This window comes from Sphaeramia orbicularis, chromosome 1 (genome assembly GCF_902148855.1).
Source record: "Sphaeramia orbicularis chromosome 1, fSphaOr1.1, whole genome shotgun sequence".
Classification (NCBI taxonomy): Eukaryota; Metazoa; Chordata; class Actinopteri; order Kurtiformes; family Apogonidae; genus Sphaeramia; species Sphaeramia orbicularis.
The window spans coordinates 56,768,633-56,791,110 of record NC_043957.1 but is presented as its reverse complement, the minus strand read 5'-3'; the positions used below and the strand labels follow the sequence as shown (position 1 = coordinate 56,791,110).

Below are 22,478 nucleotides of genomic sequence, written 5' to 3'. Positions count from 1 at the left end.
GATCAGCTGGAAAGCATCCCTATTTTTCTTCTGGTACCAGAAAACCTTCCTCTCGTCACACTCCTCCGTCCGTCCGCAGCTGAACGTCACAGATTCACCTTCTCTCCTGATCGAAAAATTGTCCTGGGTCAGCTGTGTTGCCGTGGTGACCAGCGCTGTAAACAAACAGATCCGTGGATAAAGGTTAAGCGAGGTGGCATTTGCCATAGGGAGACTGTGCCGGCTCCTGATTGGCCGGAAACACTCACCTGAACACAGACAGCACAGAGTGGCCGGCAGCAGGAGAAGCATTCTGTGGTGTTTCCTCTGGTGAACCTGGAGAAGTAACGTCTGATGAAGAGGAGGACGAAGCTTTCTGCTTTCTAATGGCCCCTCCCACCTCCCATCAGCCCCTGCATGGACACCAAACAGCCCTCAGGTTCTCACTCTGCTGTTTGTTCATGTGTGTAGAAAAGGGTGTCATCAGCGTAGAGTCGTACACTGAATAATAGATCTGAACTCTACAGAAGCTGCTGAAACTGTCACTGACGCTTCATGAACCTCAACATGAAATGAAACATAAACAGGTGTCAAACGTTTATCACCACATACACAAGCACACGTCCATTTTCCAATCCAGATTTGGTCTGTTCTCCAACTGAGAAGAATGACGCTCTGACAGTTTAGAGCAGGGGCGTAGAATTATGTAGGGACACTAGGGACACGCCCCTACCAATATCCATCCACTACTGTGTCCTCACTATCAGTCCAACCGCTGTCCGAAGTGTTTAGTCAATGATTCTGGCACACAAAGGGTTAACAGTCAGTCTCTGCTAGAAGTCCCGCCTCTAACGTAAATATCACTCTCTGATTGGCTCTTTGGTTTTGCTAACGTACATGTGATTGGCCGTCCCCGCTGTCACTCCATCTACTTGTAAAAGGAACCTGCTAGTTGGAGCGCTAATGTAAGTTTCAATATGTTTGTATTTGTTCTGTCTGAGTCACATCAGCTAGACGCATTTGAATATCAGTGGAGTCATTTACATGGACATTTGGACATGTGTGTGTGTGTTTGTGTGTGTGTGTGTGTGTGTGTGTGTGTGTGTGTGTGTTCAGTAATTAGGATGTAAAGGATGTCAAAGAAAAGAAAACTGGACATAGGACACTTCTATAGGAGTCCCAGTGTGAGTTAGTTTAAGGGTCTAGAACTGTAGAGGCTCAACACAGATACTGAAGAAAAGACACTATTTAATACCAAACAGAAACACTTTTAAAAGTTATTTTACTTATTTTCATGTATTTCTATGGAAGAGCAAGTGTTTAAAAAACACAAATGAAGAAAATTTGTGGGGAAAATACAATAAAACCTCAGATTGTAAATGTGATTCTAGATGTGATTTTATCCATATTTTTGGGGAATAAATTACATGTAATAATTGAAAGTAAAAGCCTTTTTTGCTCAGGCAGTAACTGTACCATCAAACTATATGATCAGTGTATCCAGAATCTGTTCATACAGGGTGGGGAAGCAAAATGTACAATATTTTGAGGCAGGGATTGAAAGACAGTGTATGACCAATTAGTTTATTGAAAGTCATGAGAATTTATTTGCCACAAGAAAATGTCCATAATAGAAAATGTTTTTATTCTATGTGTCCTCCTTCTTTCTCAGTAACTGCCTTCACACGCTTCCTGTGAAGTGTTCCTCAAATATTGGGGTGACAACTTCTCCCATTCTTCTTTAATAGTATCTTCCAGACTTTCTGGTAATAGTTTTGCTCATAGTCATTCTCTTCTTTCCATTATAAACAGTCTTTATGGACACGCCAACTATTTTTGAAATTTCCTTTGGTGTGACGAGTGCATTCAGCAAATCACACACTCTTTGACGTTTGCTTTCCTGATTACTCATATGGGCAAAAGTTTCTGAGAAGGTATGGATAATAGTGTTAAGTATGATTATGACATCAGTATATGTTTGGGTTCAAAACAACTGACGTAGTGCCTGCTGAGAAAAAACAACTAAATGTTCATTGTAAATTTTGCTTCCCCACCCTGTATGTCATGAATCAACATATTTATGTCAGGAGACAGAGTAGAGAGGAGGAGGAGGAAGAGGAGGAGAGGCTGGAAATTCACAGGTGAGGTTCAATAATAATGCATATGTTCATTATGAGAATAATTTTGCAGAATGCATTAAATTCTTGTATTGTCTTTAGATATTCAGATATGCATTCTAAACATGTCAATTACAGAATTTTTTTTCTGAACATGTTTGCTTGTTTGATCAGCTTGACATGACGTGAAATTATGATCACAAATGCAAAAAAACATCTACTTTCAGGAATACTGCCTTGGAGCACTTTAGTGTCCACACCAATGTCAGAATCAAACCTACTCCCTTGGTTTAGAGCAGTTTTAGCAGGACAGCCCCAGACCTGGGCCTGGACCTGGACCTGGACCTGGACCACAGAACAAACACTGACAACAAACAAACACAAAGACAGAGTGGAACAGCTGACATCATAGTTCATATGTGTCTGGGATCTGCCAGTAACTGGACAATAATCAGTTAGATTTAATGCCATATTTAGGGCTTTGCCAATACATCGATTATTAGATTCATCACAGTGTGACACGTGATGATTCAATAACGATTTATAAAAGTTCAAAAATGATTATTTTTCACAATTACTAAATGACAGGAACACAACGGCAGCGCAGCAGGAAAATAAAAGTGGAACGGACCAGAGGAACACAGTCCAACCTGTCACAAAGGGGAAATGAGAAGACTCAAATGCACGGAACTGAAGGGAAAAAAATACGTTTATTTAACAAAAATGAAAACAACACAACGAAAAACCTAACACCAAAACTAAGGCAGAGTCCATAAAAAAAACAACATACAAAACCTGAATCAGAGTCCGTGGATAAATATGGAAAAATGTCCGGGCTATGGAAAGGAGTGAGAAGAAATGGACCAGCGCTGCATGGCTGCAAACCAAAGCCTTAAATAGGCCAGAGGTAATCGGCTGCAGCCACGCAGCGCCAGCAGGTGAGTCTGATGATGATGATTAGGAGACGGAGGAGCTGAGGGTCACACAGGCACAGATCCTGACACAACCAACTGGAACTGTCTGGTTCCAGTTACACAGCCTCACATTCACCCAACGGGGTTAAAAGTTCGCATTTGGAAGCGGCTGTCGTGTTCTGATGCCGACGCCGGAGCACAGATACAAACTTCAGAACCCAGAAAGCAGTTCCTGAACTGTACAATGAGACCAAAACCAAAGTAGTGGAACCACTGAGGAAAGCATGAGGAGAACTGTGACATGTGATGCATTTATTTATTTATTTATTTATTTATTTATTTATCTATTTATTTATCTATCTATCTGTTTATTTATTACCTTACTTTTACTCTACATATTATATACAGGGTGACACAAAAAAATGGGAACTTTTTAACAATCCAATAAAACCAAGAGTGATGGAAGAAAAATATTTTATTCATAGTAATTGAAACCTTAAACCATGCCATTTAAGAAACAGTGATGGAATTTTCATTTTTTAAAAATTACTTCCTGTAGATGGCGTCCTCCTGTACGAATGCATTCTTGAAATCTGCTGTTGAGATTCCTCATTGACCGCTGCAACATCTCAGCTGGGATACTGTGAATTTCATCCTGAATTCTCTGTTTTAACTCATCCAGAGTTCTTGGTCGAGTCGTGTACACTTTACTCTTGAGATAGCCCCACAAGAAAAAAACACAAACAGACAAATCTTTCTATGGCTAACACACGCTGTTGCCCGTTCCACTGATCCATGGTTACTAAAATGGGGGTGTGTTTACTTGCTCAAGGTCACTGTCTCACAGTGCTGCCATGTGCTCATGTCTGCCAATACGCACTTCAAAAATTCCCGTTTTTTTGGGTCACCCTGTATTTCATATATCTTTGATTCTTTTTGATCACTTCTTACCATGTTTCTCTGTGTTGGTAGTCTGTTGGGAAAGGTCACTGTGTTTTATAATTCAAGTTTTTGTTGGATTTTGTATTGGAGAATTTACATGTTTTACATTCACATTTTACAATGTTGTTTTTCTTTTCTTTTCTTTTCTTTTCTTTTCTTTTCTTTTCTTTTCTTTTCTTTTCTTTTCAGAAAAGAACAAAACATCTATCTGTCCAATTGTTTTTCTGTGTATATCTCCAGTGTTTTCACTTCTTGACCCCCCCCCCCCTTTTCTTTTTTAAACAAAACATTAATAATAATATAATAATAATAATAATAATAATAATAATAATAATAATAATAATAATGATACAAACAACAGTAATATAGTAGTTAAACAACAGTGGGTGTCACAGTGTGTTCCTTTTGAGTGTTCATAAAGTCCATCCATGGTTTCCAGTATTCCTCAAATTTGTCGTGTTCTAGTCTCAAAGCAAATATGAGTTTCTCCATCAGGGACATTTCTTTCATAAGTTCTATCCAGTCTAATAATGTGGGCAGTTTGTCACTCATCCATTTTCTAGCGAACCAACAAAATATTCAACAGATATATTTTTACAAAATCCTTTTGTACAGTCTGGTGGTTTGATTGGTGGTTTTGAATATGTGATTGTGGTTTTTCTTCCTGTTGAATATCTGGAGGTTTTTGTTCGGGTTAGCGCCGTTCTTTCTCACTGTGGGGAACTTCTTTATAACAGGCGCAGTAGTAGGTGGCTGAATGGGCAGCTTTTGCCGTCGCTATCCTCAGTTCACAACCACTGTCTGTCTTCCAGACGCTGAAGTCGTCTTTGTCAGGATGGCTGTAGGATGGTTGGGATTTTTCACTTTCTAAGTTGTACTGGATGATGGTTTGGAATGGTTGTCCGTCTTTCTTCTGGAACCAGTAAAGCTTTTTATCATCACACTGCTCTGTCCCACCACAGCTCACTGGAACTGATTTCTCCACTCCTCTGCTCAGGAACAACTTGTCCTGGGTCAGCTGTGTTGCCGTGGTGACCAGCGCTGTAAACAAACAGAGCCGTGGATTAAGGTTAAGCGCGGTGGTATTTTTTTGCAGGGAGACTGTGCCGGCTCCTGATTGGCCGGAAACACTCACCTGAACACAGACAGCACAGAGCGGCCGGCAGCAGGAGATGCATTCTGTGGCGTTTCCTCTGGTGAACCTGGAGAAGCAGCATCTGATGAAGAGGAGGACGAAGCAACGGGGCCTCCTGCTTTTTAATGGCCCCTCCCACCTCCCATCAGCCCCTGCGTGGACACCAAACAGCCCTCAGGTTCTCCCTCTGCTGTTTGTTCATGTGTGTAGAAAAGGGTGTGTGGTACCGGGGGTTTTCCTCTATTTAATTTGATGATCATGTAGATGTTCGTTAACGCTTTATCGGGTAAGTGACCGTTTTTGGTCATTTCCGCACACATTACAAGACAGTGACAGCAGCAGTTCCAGTGAGGACAGTTAGTCCCCAATCTGAGGTCCAATGTGGTCTCCAGGGTCTGTAAGGTCCAATGTGGTCTCCGGGGTCTGTCAGGTCCAATGTGGTCTCCAGGGTCTGTCAGGTCCAATGTGGTCTCCAGGGTCTGTCAGGTCCAATGTGGTCTCCAGGGTCTGTCAGGTCCACCTGTGCTTTGTTCAGTTCCATGCAGTAATGGAACTAATGTAAAGAATGATGTTCAAAGGGGTCATGTGGATGTGGACAGGGGTCTGGACCAGCACGCATGGGGGCCTAATGGGACCAAAGGAAGGTTCTAATGTTCTAAAATACATGTTCCTACCACTTTACATGTGTTTTTACTGTATTATTTGATATATACACTGTAAAAAAAACACAGTAAAAAAAACTGTATTATTCTGGCAGCAGGGGTGCCGAAAAAAATACTGTAAAATAACAGAAAATAACCATCTCATAAAAATATGGTAATTTTACATGATAAAATATAGTTTTTTGCCATAACTTTACATAAGATTTTGCATATTTTTTACTTTTTAATGTTTAATAAAGAATATTTACATGTATTAAAACAATCAAATTATCTATAAATATAAATATAAGTCATTTTCATTGACACTAAGTTGTCCAATCCACTGATAAAAACTGTATTTGGACAGTTTATCAGTGCTTATACATGTTATACATTCACAAAAATACATTTATTCAACATTTTTGTTGTGAAACCTCCTGTAATTACTCAAGATATTTGTCAATTAACAAACAAGTCTGGTTCAACTGACAGAACTAATACTTGTTTTTACGGTTAATTGTCAGTAATTTTATCTGGTTTTAGTTATTTATTTATTTTTTCAGTATTAAACTTTAAATTAACAGTTTAATCTCATAAATGGAAAAGAAATATTTGTGAAATTATGATACATTTGCAAATGTATTTTAACTGTATTTTTCTGTGAAGAAAGAAAAAATTTCTTTAAAATAACTGAAATTTTATGGTTATTCACAATTACAGTTTTTTCATGTTATTTTACATTTGACATGTAAAATCACAGTCTGTTTTTGTCATTTCAGTGATATTTTCTTGTATCTTAAAAATACAGGAAAAATCTGTAAAATAAACAGTGAAAATTCTGTTAAATTACAGATTTTTTTTTTTACAGTGTACTTCTTGAAGTTTTTTTGTCACTTATCTATCTATCTATCTATCTATCTATCTATCTATCTATCTATCTATCTATCTATCTATCTATCTATCTATCTATCTATCTATCTATCTATCTATCTATCTATCTATCTATCTATCTATCTAATTGTTACTTTGGATTTATTAGTAGGTTATCTTTGCAATTATCTGCAGCATCTTTTTACATTTGAATAACCATATTTTGTTGCATAAACTGGAAAAAACTCTAATTTTTTACTTGAATTAAGCAGAAAAATTATGAATTAAGCCAAAAAGAAAAACAAAACAAAACAAAAAAGAAAAAAACAATAACAACAACTGAAAATGATCTTGGTCAGATTTCTTCAAATCAGATTTTCCAGATCTATTGTCTGTAAATCAGTTCTTGTATCTCACTGAAAAGTTCCTCTTTAGGTGATTCTGTCTCATTTTAAGTGTGATGAGATATTTGGACTAGAAATGAGAAAAATACACACGGTAAGATTTTAGAGTTTTGCAGTGAATTAAGCTGCATAACATTTTTAACTCATTCCAACAAATTCCACCCTGTTATTTCTTAGAGTGGTTCTATACAAATACAATGTGACTGGATTTGAAGTGTATTTGGTAGTTGTGATATCATGACTATTTCATCCACTACACTGATTTTTGATGAACAAAGTGCACAAAAACTGCAAAAAAAGAACAAAAAAACAAACAAACAAAAAAGAAATGCAGTCTTTTTTATGCATTATTAAATTACATTTTCAGGATTTTTTTTAACCCTTTCATGCATGAATCATGAGAACCTTAGTCAATACTTTTTTCTTGAGTGTTTTTGTTCCTCTTTAGGCATGAAAAAAACAATGCAATTGATTTTTTTTTTTTTTTTATGAAGCTATTTTTCGTAGAGTTACAAAAATGTCCACTCAGCTGGACACCATGTGTTTAAGTTTTGAAGCAAAGTAACATTTATTTAAAAATCATCAACAGAAAGTGATCTACTGTGTGAAAACTATGAAATAAAAACATTTTTAATGCTGCTAATTGCTAAATTGCTACTGTTTTCTCACATTTTATCATAGTCTAATATTAGTTATTACTCATTTCATGGAGATAAAATCCTCCTGAGACCCAGGAAATGGACACTTTTAGCTTTTTTACATTAAAAAATTGTCTTGATTGGAAACTGCATAATGCAACCGTTTTTTCAGATACATTTTTTAAAATTATTTTTATTTATTTATTGATTTTTTAATGGAATATCCTTTGCAATGCACAGCATTTTTTAAGTAAAACTGTCAAACTTTTGTCCCCTACAGAGGACGAAATGCATTGCTGGGTCTCAGAAGGATATGCAAAAAAAAAAAAAAAAAAAAAAATTTGTTTGTTAATTACAGTCTAATAACAATTAGCAATTGATTTACACTAAAACATGTTACTGCAGATCAGATTTATCAAGAACAGTAAAGTTACAGTAATTGTATGAATTGCAGTGTTTTGGATGATGCATAAGAGTCCTGATATGGAACTAAAACAACAAAACCCATGAATAAACAATAGAACAGCTGGAGAAGAACTGTCCACTGGAGTGACCACTGTGCATGAAAGGGTTAATGTTAGGTCAATAACATAATAACTTATTACAGTGTTGGCAAATATGATTACTTCATAGGTTTGTTACATATAAAATGGCCCAGATTAGAATGTTACTGGGCATTATTACTCATCCTTGTATATCAGGGGTGTCAAACTCACATTCAGCCAAATTTAATCAGAAGTGGGCCGGACCAGTCAAATAATAGCATGATAACCTATAGATTATGACAACTCCAGACTGTTTTAGGGCAAAAAATACCATTCAGTTATGCCAATATTTACATTTATAAACTATCCACACAACAAGGATGTAAATAACCTGAAAAAAACAGAATTTGTTAAGAAATAAAAGTATAATTTTATCAGTATTATGCCTTGACTTATCATTTATACATATGCACAAAACATTTAGTAACAGGCAGAAAATTGTTAAAATTGCACGTAATTTACTTCATTTCTTCATTTTGTTCAAGTTATTCACATGTAATTGTTAAAGGATAGTTTGTTCATGTAAACCTTTTCACAATTTAATGTTTTTTTGCACTAAATCAACCAGAAAGAAATGGTGTTGTCGTTATTTATTGGTTATTGTGGTATTATTTTTGAGTTTGACGGCCTAACTTTCACTTTGCAAATTCATCCCGCAGGCCGGATCAGAACTTCTGGCGGGCCGGTTTTGGCCCCCGGGCCACATGTTTGACACCTGTGTTGTATATGATGCTGTAAAATGAGGTGTTTTTTGATGTTAGGAGGACGACACCTGTTCTGATTTCATGTTTGATTTTTACTGGAAAAAAAAGGTCAAAGTTCAGGGGCAAAAGTTCAGTGGATCAGAGGAATTATTCAGCGACGTGCATTAAAAGGGCTGTGGTTTGAAAAGTGATGGAGAAACAGATGATGTGGTGGAGATGTGGGACCATCTGTGCTATGGATGTGTGTTTTTCTGGGGGTTAAAGGGTTCATAAAGGGTTCCTTCATTTCAAACAGGTGCCTGGACTTGTCGTTAAGCTCAGAGCGGGTGGAGGCTGAGTGGAAAAAAAAAAAACAACTGTTACTGAAAACCAAATACGAGACGCAGACAGAGGATGTAGATACGATCAGATACCAGTGTGTTCTCTGTGGTTGTTGTTCTGCTCACACCATCAGCACTTCCTCTGCTGGAACACATGAGTTTCACACCAACAGTCTTCACTTCAGCTCTAGTTTTTGTTTTTCCTCTGGTTAAACAATCAGTCCTTGAACTTCAGGTTTCTTCTTCTGTTTCACAAAGCTCAAATCCACCACTTTAACCAGAAAAATCCTCTTTAATGAGTCCAACATCACACTGTTGTCAGTCTGCAGCGCATTTCAGGAATCTGCATGAAATCTGTCTGATGAACATGAATGTATTTATGTTTGGGTGCTTCTATGAAACTGGGTTTATGTTAGTATCTGTCACTTTTCCATCTTTTTAGAACCAACAATAAAAGGTAAATGTAGACAGATTTACCCCCAGGATGGACCTAATGATGACCTCAGAGAAATGCAAAACAATTATACTCTTGCTCTGAGCCATCCCATAATTTTTGAATTTTTAATCAAATGTTGGGTCCAAAAATAGGACCCAAATATGGACATTAACTCTCCCTAGGTGTCAGTGCATTAGATGTGTAAACGTGTGTAAATGCTCTTCTATAGACTCTAAATACAGACACTGTGTTCAATGTGTGGATCCTCGTGGTTTTTCTAATCCACACATGTGGGTTTGGCATCAGTCTCAGTCTCATTCCAGGTTTAGTGTGGAACCCATCGTGTCCACTGGTGTTACATACAGAACCTGAACATTTAAACACATATAAATCAAAAAAACGATTTTGCAACAGCGGTCATTTTTATGAAACACTCTGCCTTGAATAATTAGTTCAATTCCCAAAATGCACCCATGACAGAATAAAGAGATATTGAAGAAAATAGCAGAGTGTAATTTTTGTGTCCTTTTGACCGTGTTACATGTGGATTTTTGTATAAAAAAATAATATAAAGATGTGTTTTATTACCTACTACCTTACCATGAGGTATTGCGATCACTTTGCTTTGTGTGTTTGTTTGTTTGCGAGTACCCCAGACCTCAGGAACCACACCCCACCCACCCCCAACCAGCCCGGCCACCGACCCAGGCCCAACCCGGAGCCTCCCACCCCACCGCCGCAGGGCAACCCCGGCAGCGGGTCCACCCCAGCCCCAACAGGGACAAACACCGAGCCACCCCCAGAGCAGGGCAGATCCGTTTTACTTCCAGCATTGTTGTGTCTTTAGCCGGCAGTGATGAGCGTGTGCCGATTAAAGTGTTGCGGGACACGGATGCGAGACACTCTTTCAGTTTGCAGTCATTGTTGCCATTTTTGTCTGCTACAGAAACTGGAGATTACATCAAGATGCGTGGAATGGAAATGGGGCTGGTGCTTGTACCTCGGCATAATATGGTACTTCACTGTGAACTTGTGAAGGGCTCTGTCGCTGTGGGGGTGCGCCACGTGTTGCCTGTGGATGGTGTCATTCGGTAACTTTACATCTGAGCAGACAAGAATTACATGAGGGGTTCCCCAAGGCTCCATCCTGGGGCCTCTTCTGTTTAACATCTACATGCTCCCACTGGCGCAGGTTATGAAGAACAACAATATTAGCTACCATTGCTATGCAGATGACACACAGATCTATATCACAATGTCACCTGGAGACCAAGGCCCTGTACAGGCTCTGGGTAAATAAACTGAGGAGATTAATGACTGATGTGCCACAACTTTCTTCTGTAGTGATGGACTCAGACCTAAATTTTGAACAACACATTAAGGCAGTCACAAAATCAGCCTACTATCTCCTTAAGAACATCTCAAGGACAAAAGATCAGATGTCTCAGCAGGACCTGGAAAAACTAGTCCATGTGTTCATCTTCAGTAACAGTGTCTTCACAGGTCGACCGAAAAAATCCATTAGACAACTGCAGCTCATTCAGAACTCTGCTGCTAGAGTCCTCACTAAGACCAGAAAAGTGGACCACATTAGTCCAGCTCTGAGGTCCTTCCACTGGCTGCCTGTCCGTCAGAGGACAGACTTTACAGTTCTGTTGCTGGTCTATAAAGCTCTGAATGGTTTAGGACCAAAATCCATCAGTGACCTCCTGACCCTGTATGAACCACCAGACCCCTCAGGTCATCTGGATCCGGTCTGTTATCAGTTTCCAGAGTCAGAACCAGCTTCTATGCTCCACGTCTGGAACAAACTTCCAGAAAACCTCAGATCAGCTGAAACAGTCAGGTTATTTAAATCCAGGTTAAAGACCCACCTGTTCTCAGCTGCATTTGAAAAGAGTTTTGATTCTTTTGAGCTTAAAGTTATTATCTATCTGCTTATCTGTTTTATCTACTAAACTGATTTTTTTGGTTTTGGTTTTGTTTTTCTTATGTCTATACTTTTTATTGCTTCCCTGTTCCAAGATGTAATGCTTGTAATGTTTTATGTAAAGCACTTTGAATTGTCTTGTACATGAAATGTGCTATAGAAATAAACCTGCCTTGCACAAATGATTTTAGGAAATGCTGTGGCTGTGTTTTTAATCTTGATATTGCCTTATCTCAGGGCTGTCAAACTCATTTTAGTTCAGTTCCACATTCAGCTAAATTAGATCTGCAGTGGGCCGAACCAGTAAAATAATAACAGAATAATATAGAAATAATGTCAATGCCAAATTTTTCTCTACATTTAAGAGCAAAAAAAGTTAATTTACATTATGAAAAGGTTTCCATTTACAAACTATCCTTTAAAACAATGTGAGTAATATTAACAAACTGAAAAAATAAGTGTATTTTTAACAATATTCTGCCTCAGTTTATCATTTACACATGTACATTATAATATAAAAAATATACAAAACATTTAGTAACAGGCAGAATATTGTTAAAATTGTACTTACTTCTCTTAAGACATTTCAGGTTGTTCATATTTGTTTAGGTTATTATTTTTTTTTTTGTGAAAATTATACTTTGTTTTAGTGTAAATACATGAAAATATTTACATTTACAAAGAGAAAAATGTGGAGTTGTCATTATTTCTATGTTATTATGATAGTATTTGACTGGTCCTGCCCACTTGAGATTGAATTGGTCTGAATGTGGAACCTGAACTAAAAGGATTGTTAATATCTTTGTGTAATTTGTGCATTTCACAAATTCATCCCAAGGGCCGGACTGGACCCTTTGGCGGGCCAAATTTGGCCCCCGGACCTCATGTTTGACACCTGTGCATTATCTTATTCTACTTTATCTCACGCATCAACAATGTTTTGTTCTGTTCCAGTGGATGGTAAATCCAGAACATCAAAAAACTTTTAATTTTTGAGGGGTCAGTGCCATCTGGTTGTGTATATAAATGTTTAGAATAGTTTTCAAAGACTTTTCTTACCTGATTGTGTATCTTTAATTTTGTGGATGGCCCTTGTAGAAGCCAATAATGTAATGATGACCCATAACGTAATAAATTTGCAATTTTAAAAATGTAATAGGCCAATAACATAAAAAAAAAGTCCTGAACCGATAATGTAATAACTTTTGGCCAGTAACGTAATAACTTATTACGTTATCGGTTGGTTATTACGTTATTGGCCTGGTAAAAAAATTCTTAATAAGTTATTACGTTATTTGGCCAAAAGTTATTATGTTATCGGTTCAGGACTTTTTTTTTTTTTTTACGTTATTGGCCTATTACATTTTAAAAATGGCCAATTTATTACGTTATGGGTCGGTATTATGTTATTGGCTTCCACACACCTTTCATCCTGTTGCTTTCTTATCCTCCAGGCTAATAACTTTTTAGCTCTTGGTCCATTATCATAATATCTCTGTTTAGTACATTTGGCTTTAATCTCTTCCTGATTGTCATAAATTTTATTTAAACTTTGTTTAATCAACTCAGTCTGATTGAGTATTTGAGGGTCACTTAATTCCATATGTCACACTTCGACCCAAAGTGAGGGTAGGTTGCTGAAAGGCTGCCTGGAAAAAGTCTAATTTGATTTTAAAACTAAAGCAAAAACAACAAGACAAAGTCCATTTGATAAAAAAAAAAAGGTGAGGAGCTTTATTGCCCTAAGTGCATCCAAGGAAATAAGCAAATAGTAACAATGACAACAAAAAATAACACAGACCTGCACAGCGCCACAGCCCTTCTGTAACTGCCCTAAGCAATGCCAGACCCCCTCTGTTTAAAGGCTAGGCCCCTCCCACTGGACCATACCATTTGTAATTGGAACTAATTAAACATTTCATCTCACGACACAGGTTATTTTCCATATTTATTTCACAAAACACTTTATGTTTATGTTTAACTTATTTAGTTATTTATTCCATTTCTTTGCTCTATTTATTATTATTCTGACTTCAGTGTTTTTAAACTTTTTAATTGTATGTTCTTATCCTGGTTTTTATCCCGGATTGTTTTTAAAAAAAAAATCTTTTCTGGTTTTTATTGTGTTTTATTGCATCTTGTTTTTAGTTATTTGATCTTATCTATTTCATTTCCTTATCCATGCTGCTATACCGATGAATGGTGGAACACTGAGCACTTGTTTTGTCTGTAAGCGTGATCAGCGGCCTGTCTTGCATGTTGAGCCTAACTTCCCTGTTTAACTCGGGCACTATAAAAGGCAGCCTGACGCTTCCTTTGGGTCCTTTCCCAACTTTCAGAACCAGGAAGCACTGTGGTCAGTAAAGGAAAAACAGAGTTAGGAACAAAATCTTACAATATAGAATCTTATATAATTAAAGACCTAATTCAGTCTTATTTGTGTTTGTGTGTTTTTGTACAATTTCATGGGAAAACAGCCCAGGAGACTAACTTAGATGTTTAAATGTAGCCCAGTGTGTGCACCCACCAAGCTATCAGTAGTACTGCTACCTGGCTGTTGTTTGCCATGTGGAAGAAGTGAGTGTGTGGTGTGTGATTAGTGGCAGGGGTGACTGCCACACCATATGTTTAGTTTCTACATTCTTAAGTTTGTGTAATAAATTACTGATCTGCTGTTGTTTTTCCTTCTGTTTGTGTGACGACCACATCATTAGCTTTCCTCAGATTACTGTTTTAGCTGCATCCCAAACATTATTTGGAGATGGTTCCTCATTATCATTAAAATCCAGGTAGTCTTTGAATTCTTTTTTGATAAATTTCTTACACAAAGGGTCATTCAATGAACTGGTATTCAACCTCCATGTCGTGGTTTTAGCCTCAGTGTCTAAATCAGTGGTTCTGAACCTGGGTTCGATCGAACGCTAGGGGTTCGGTGAGTCAGTCTCAGGGGTTCGGCGGAGGTCAAGACACACTCGACTCATTAGAAGGGGGTATGTGTCGGGCTAGGTCCATGTATGTAAACAAACTCTTTCTCTGATTGACATCCAATATACGCGGTGTATTGTTGTTGCTTATAGCACTACAACACAATCCAGAAGTGTTTATAATCTCTTCCACTCGTCTGACGATGAATTATTTGAGTATTTTCCACATCGTTGTTATGACTTTTGCTACTTCCTGTTAACCACGGAGGCAGCCATGTGTAGCGTTTGTTTACATTTTTCGGTCACCGAACTGGTCAGTTACAATCATGTGACGACTGAAATCGTATTACGCAAAAGCCGAGCTCGTGCCGTAATAAAACAACGATCACAAAAATACTGAAGGAGTATAACGAGAACTTTTTTTTGATACACTACATGCAATTATCTTTTTTTTTTATGTCAAAATTGCGTGGTTTGGAAAGTTTGGAGTGAGATGAAACAGAAACCGGGTTGAAAATGATAAATAGCATAAATACAATAAGTTCATTATTGGAATACGTAAGGTTAAAAATTAAAACCATTTCAGTGTGGTAGTATTAAAAAAGGTCATGTCTTTGTGAAAAGGTATGTAAATTGTTGTGAGTTCATGCACTGTATTGGTTTTGTTCTTTCAACACAGTGATGTTAATGCACGGTTCATTTTGTGCACCAGTAAAACATATACCAGTGTCTTAATTTGAAAAAAATCATATTGTATTTTTTAATAAAGAAGGGTTCGGTGAATGCGCATATGAAACTGGTGGGGTTCAGTACCTCCAACAAGGTGAAGAACCACTGGTCTAAATGAAGGGTCAGGTAAACCCCAGTATGGTCACATTACAATACACTTTATTCATTTCTTGTCATTGTTTGCATATTTTCCAGTCAACCTCTATGTTTCCAGTAGTTTTTACTTTAGACTTCTATTGTCACTGATTGGTCCTGTGGTGCTGTCCTCTACTGTCCTCTAGTGGTGATAACACAAACTGCAGCTCACTGTTTAGTCATTTATGTACCTGATAAAACCTGTTAATACTGTCATGGAAAACAAACACACACACACAGACACACACACACACACACACACACACACACACACACACACATACTATAATAGAAGTGTTCATTGGACATGAATCAGGAGGCGTAAATACAAGTCAGAATAATGAGCCAATGTCTACGTCCACAGTACTGTGCTCATATATGGAGTATACGCCAAAGACCAGGAGCGGAGTGGTGTGGACAGAGTCTGGGGAACTGGTCCCCTGTCCTTGTCCTGGACCTGGACAGGCCCATGTGTGATGGTTCTGTCCACAGTGCTGTGTCAGCAGGGGGACAGGGTACCAGTCTACAGAGGACAGAACCAGGACACTGACTGGACCTGAGGGACAGAGACAGGACAAAGGTAGTCCACCAGGACTGAGGACAGACACAGGACAAAGGTACACTGTAAAAAAAAAAAAAAATATCCTGTTGTTTTTACAGAAAAAAACTGGCAGCTGTGGTTTCCAGAACAATACTGTAAACAATACATCCAACTGTAAACATATTTACAGAGTAACATGTAGATTTAACATTTTAAACATGTACATTTAAATGGTAAATGGTTTGCACTTATTTAGCCCATTTTCTCCTCCTTCATGGTGTCCAAAGCTCTTTCCAAATCCACCAGGTCCAACTGGGAACAATTAAGGGTTCAGTGTCTTCCATGCACACTTGGACATATGGACAGTTGGAGCCAGGATTTGAACCACCAACCCTTTGGTCATTGGAGGAGCCGCTCTACCATCTCATTCATTTACAAGTTTAAAATGTTAAGTTGTTAAATGTTTACTTTTTTATAACTTCTTTTATATATATAAAAAAGCAAATACGCCGTTATTTCAACATTATGTTCTTGCAATTTAAACGACACCACATTGTTTTTCAATTTAGTTTTATTTCTAAAAACAATAGAAATACATCATTTCTACATACAAATCTGGTTTTGTTCACATACTCTTCCTGTAAAAACTACAGCTATATTTGATTTAATCGTTAACACAAAAATCTTTTCAAATAAACAACTTTGCTTTGTATTGTCCTTTACAGTTTTTTTATGTTGCAATTTTACAACTTTTTGGTCTTAATTCCACAGTCATTTTTTACAGTGTAGTCCAACAGGACTGAGGACAGAGACACTTCTATAGAATAATGAACATATGCAGTAAAAGGATCATATATGGATACATGGAACATTAAAGATGTAAAAGTATTCAAGGGAATTTAATCACTGACACATGTTGTAAATGTATACATCCAAAACTCAGATACCTGTCTTCATCTCAGATTCAGTCTTCTTCACACTAAAACAATACGACAGTAAGGCTGCGATAAAACAAAATCATACAAGAAGTCCTCAAAAATACCTCAAATATGTACAGAGACAAACATGAACCCTGACAGGTTTATCAGACGACATGTCAGCAGGTCAGTTGGTCCAGACTTGGACGAATGCTGGAGTTTCCATAGCAACCGCCAGCATCCTGTCCATCTGTCAAATACAAGTGACATCCTGAAACATTTAAGCTGGTTTGACTTTAGAGCCGTGAGCCACCAGCTGAGAAGCTTTAATACTGTAGAGTAGGGGTGTCACACTCATGTTAGTTCAGGGGCCACATAAAGCCCAATATGACCTGAAGTGGGCCGGATCATTAAAATAATAACATAATAATACATAAATAATATCAATTCCAAAATTTGTGTCTAATTTCTATATTTTAGAGTGAAAAAAGTAAGATTATATTATCAAAATTTCTACATCTTCAAACTATCTTTTTAAAAATATGGAAAAACATGAACAAACCATGGCCAAAATTAAATTTGTTAAGAAAAAAAGTGCAATTTTAACAATTTATGCCATTGTTTGGCTTCAGCTTCTCATTTTTATATGTTCATTACAATGTACAGATCACAGTGGATCTACAAATGCACAAAACATTTAATAACAGACAGAATATTGGTACAATTACTCTTAAATCTCTTAAGACATTTCAGGTTGTTCATATTTGTTCAGGTTTTTCACATTTTTTGTAAACGCTAGTCTGTAAATGTTAACATTTTTGTGTAATTTTACTTTTTTTTACACTAAAACAAAGAGAAAAATATGTGGTTTTCATTATTTATACTTTAATATGATAGTATTGTACTGGTCCGACCCACTTTAGATGGAACTGAACTAAATTTATTTTGACATCCTTGACTGTTAATATCTTCAGTGTAATTTTGGTATTTCACTAATTCATCCCTTTGGTGGGCTGGTTTTGGCCCCCGGGCCACATGTTTGACACCCCTGCTGTAGAGGTTCAGCTGTAGGCCCTGATCAGAGTTCAACAGTAGACTGTGTGTACATGATAGCGACACGGAAACACAGGACAAACTCACAAACACCTAGAATGAGATAGAGACAGAAAAGCACAGTGAAAGACTAAATAAAAACTACAAACTCTAGTAGAACTCTGGTGTCAGACTAAAGGAACAGCCCCATAGGAGTGCTGAATTCATCCATATGAAGGATTTCCAAATGTTAGACAATCCAGGCTCTGCCAGAACAGAGGCGTCCCTGCCTGTCTTCAAAAAGCTCCTGAAGACCCAGCTCTTCAGAGAGCACCTCCTGTCCTAGCACTTTCAAACATTCCATTTTAAATGTATCATTCTGTTTATTCTGTTGTTTTACTTGGTATTTTTATTTCATTGTTTTAATTATTATTATATTTTTTTAATTTATTCTTGTATTTTAGTGTATCATTTTGTTTTTTTATTCTTCTGTACGATGCTGTTTTTAATTGTACGGCTGCTTTATGTCTTTAATCTATTCTTGTATCTTATTCTTTTATTTTAGTTTTCCCCTGTAAGTCGCTTTGGAAAACAGCATCTGCCAAATGCGTAAATGTAAATGTAAATGTTTGCATCTGCTTTCAGAGCAGAGTTCATGTGTGAGCTGGAACCAAAGAGCTGAACAGCTCCTCTGCTGTCCTTTGAGTCAGGACTGAACAGGTCTGGGTCCAAGTCCAAGAAGAACCAGGAACCAATGAAACACAAACACACTGAACATTCAGACCAGACCAGGACTCCAGGACCAGAACTGGGACTGGGACACAAACTACACACACACAACTATTCTGCAACACAAACAACACACAACTATTCTGCAGGATGGACATGGATGTGGACGTGGACGTAGATGTGGACATGATCGTAGACCTGGTCGTGGACGTGTATCTCATCCTGTGTTGCGTGCCTTCAGTCTGCAGCGCCCCCTACTGGCCTGAAACAAACATGTCATCCATCATGTGCTGGTGCCACTCATGTGTGTGTGGGTCCATGTAAAGTCCATTCAATCACTGCAGAAATCCACCTGATCAGTGAAATAATGCTGACATGGGACGGCTCTGAAAACACACAGACGTTCAGTCTCAGTGTTTGTCTGGACTTTTCCTGGTGGACTGGAACAGACAGGAGGTGGACTGACTAAATCCAGGACTTGGACTCCACAGACTGGAGTTCCCATCCTCAGTCCTTCCAGGTTGGAGATTTAAACCATCACATGACCTGAGTCATGTGATCTCATGTGTGTGGACATTTTCCAGATGAAACCCAGCCCAGTTCAACCAGTCAAACCATTCAACACACACATGAAGGGCACTGGTGTTGGACGGAGGAAAAGCACCATGAAGAACAACCACCGATAACAGAAGAACTTTTGGCCATAAGTTACTGTCCTGGTAAAAAAAAAAAAATCCCCCACGCCCCCTCTCCCTCCCTCTCTCTCTCTCCCTCCCTCACTTTCTCTCTCTCTCTGTTTCCCTCTCCTTCTCTCTCTCCCTCCCTCTCTCTTTCTCTCTCTCTCTCTGTTTCCCTCCCCCTCTCTCTCTCCCTCCCTTCTCTCTCTCTCTCCCTCTCTCTCTCTCTGTTTCCCTCCCTCTCTCTCCCTCCCTCCCTCTCTGTCCCTCTCTCTCTGTCCCTCTCTCTCCCTTCCTCTCTCTGTTTCCCTCCCTCCCTCTCTCTCCCTCTGTTTCCCTCCCTCTCTCTCTGTGATTTTATCACAGTTCTATCTAATAAATCAAACTTAAATACAGTTTTATTCATATATTATTATGTTATTACCTCAGTTATTACATTTGTAAAGAATTTTTTTTACCAGGACAATAACATAGTAAGTTATTACGTAATCGGTTCAGGACCTTTATTCCGTTATCGACCGTTATTCCATGACAGTCTTCTCCATACCATGAGCCTCTGAAACATGAACAAACACATGTGACAAATGTTGGAGGTAAACCCAGTTTGGCAGAAGCGTCCCATGTCAGCACTGAAGTGTGTTAGTGTGTTGAATAAAGATGTGAACTGACCCGACAGTAGAAGAAGAGGGAAATGGTCCCTGTGATCAGGAGGAAGAGGACCAGCACCACCCTGATGATCAGATTTGTCACCAAGTCTGAAACACAACAACAACAACAACAACCATCAGAGTGGAGCTGAAGAGTCCTGACGTCTGGAAAAGCTGACAAACTGCGTCTGTTTGACACTATTCTGCTGATCACAGTGTGAACAGAACCAATCCCATCAACAGCTGGAACACATTCACATCTACTGATGGAACATCTTCAGTGTGAAGAACATCTGCACTAACAGGACATATTCCCATCATGAGGCTGTTTGTGCTGAGCTCAGTGGGATTGTGTGTTTGAGTTCAGACTGCAGTTGGATTTGGGTCTAAATGGGACTTGAGTTCACACAGACAACTGTTAGTGTTGGAACAGAATCTGTTCAGTCCTGGTGGTGGCGCTGGTGCAGTGGACCGCACTGTGGCCTCACAGCAACAAGGTCCTGAGTCCAGGTCCACCCACAGGGGTCAGTCTGAGGCCCACGCCCATTTTGGACAATATGGTCAGACCATGACCCATATCTACAGCCAATATCTGAGGCCGATTTTTATGTTTTTTAAAGCACATTGACCGTAAAATACAATTGAAACACTCAGATAATTAAGATTTTTACACAGTGACATAAATGAAATGATTAATACACATACACATAGTACTGTTTTAACATTTATCTAAGTTCAAGTGCTGCCCATACAGGTGCCTGATCAAATATCTGAGAACATTTTTACTACTGATCAAATATCGGCTTTCAAAAGGAAATGAAGGCTGATGGCCGATATTGAAAAAAATCAATATATCAGCTGATACATTGCTCTACCTCTAGTCCTGAGTTCGATTCCAACACCAGGAACCTTTCTGTGTGGAGTTTGCATGATCTCCTTGTGTCTGTGTGGGTTCTCTCCGGGTTCTCTGGCTCCTCCCACCATCCACAGACATGCACTGATAGGTTAATGGGTTCATCTAAACTGCCCATAGGTGTGAACGTGACAGTGGGTGGTTGATCATCTCTATATGAACAGGCTGTTATTGAAAATGACAATCAGTTCTAAACTAACTTACATGATAAAATAAAATAAAAATAAATAATAAAATAAAATAAAATAAAATAAAATAAAAGGCACTAGGCATGATGGGTAATCACCGCCCCCACAGGTGTAGACCGGAGGCACTAGGCACAATGGACAGTTTTAACCCAGTTTTTTTCCAGGTTTTTTTTCAGCTTGTCCTTTTTCTTCTTGGTTCAGGCCAATGATTGGACACCTCTGAAACAGTTCCATCTGTTCCATGACCACAGGACGTGTTTTGTCTCACAGTTGTTTAAGACATGAGAAGTTGCTCGTTGCCTCAGTTGGTCTTAAATTGCTTGTTGCAGCTCAAACCCATGGGTCAGTGCAGTAATTATCCAATGGACAGATCTGAACTAGTACTAATAAAATCCTGGTTCAGACGTTTGTGTTTTTCTGACAGAATGTGTCTCTGCAGACACACGAGACAGAAGGAAAAAACAGGACCAATGTCTCCAACTGAGACAGATGCACCTTGAACTGTGGACACTAACTGGGCTTCACATTCAACTTGGATGGACTGGGTTTAAACCTGGGTTTAAACTCAACTGTGCTTTGAACTGAGCTCAGATTAAAGGAGTGTTTGTTGGTTCAGCCCAGTCTCTGACAGGTTCAACTGGACCGGCTTTACCTGATCTCAGTTCTACCAACGTGGTTCTGCTCACACCTGTTCACTCTGCTCACTGGGAATGTTGTGGAACATGGTCATGTGACTGTTACTGATGCATTGTGGGTGTTTTGTGTGTTTGTCCTGACGTTACCTCCGACAGTGAGATAGAGGGCGGGGCTCTGAGACGACGAGAAGCTGCGGTTATAAACGTCCACGTGATAAACACATGTGTAGTTCCCTCGGTGGGCGTAGCCCATGGCAGACAACAGGAAGCGGGTGGAGTGATTGACAGCCGGCAGGGTGAGGTTCAGGGGCTTCTCGGTGTCAGAGATCAGCTGGAAGGAGCCTCCTGGGTACTGTGGTTGGACAGAGCATGTGATGGTGAAGTCGGAGCCCACCAGCACCCGGAACCCCTGCTGGTAGACCTCAAAGACCCCGTCAGACAGGGAGATGTTGGGCTGAGGCAGCAGATCTGTCCACACACAGAGACATGATTGGACCAAGCAGCACACATGAGCACAAACAAGCAGTCAGAGAATCCATCCTCCTCAGAGACACAGATGGATCTGATCCACAGGAGTTTGGGATGGGATGAACACTGACCAATGAAAACACGGAGGAATGGGTCATTTAGAGCACAGCTGACCTTCAAAGGCATTATGGGTAAAAAATGACACACGTGGGGGTTTTAGAGTCTCACATGTCAACATTTGGTCCTTTTGTCCTAAATGAGACTAATGTGAAATATGTTTGTGTTTTCAGCCTCATCTGATCCAAATGAAGACATTCATTTGGGATCTGGACGTTCCAAAGGTCAAAGGTCAATATTTGACACATTTG

At 38.8% G+C, this 22,478-nt stretch overlaps 1 long non-coding RNA gene and 1 gene segment (V, D, J or C); both read right to left on the bottom strand.

Annotated features, from left to right (window-relative positions):
* Positions 1-4,253: 4,253 nt before the first annotated feature.
* LOC115427663 (Ig kappa chain V region S211-like) lies at positions 4,254-5,260 on the bottom strand. The segment is given in 2 exon segments: positions 4,254-4,993; positions 5,088-5,260. Coding segments are annotated over 2 exon segments (429 nt in total).
* A 13,146-nt stretch (positions 5,261-18,406) lies between these two features.
* LOC115427670 (uncharacterized) lies at positions 18,407-21,848 on the bottom strand. Its single transcript, XR_003936530.1, has 3 exons — positions 21,790-21,848; positions 19,929-20,014; positions 18,407-18,844 (listed from the first exon to the last, which is right to left on the bottom strand). It is a non-coding gene; the product is annotated as an uncharacterized LOC115427670 (long non-coding RNA).
* Between the last annotated feature and the right edge of the window lie 630 nt (positions 21,849-22,478).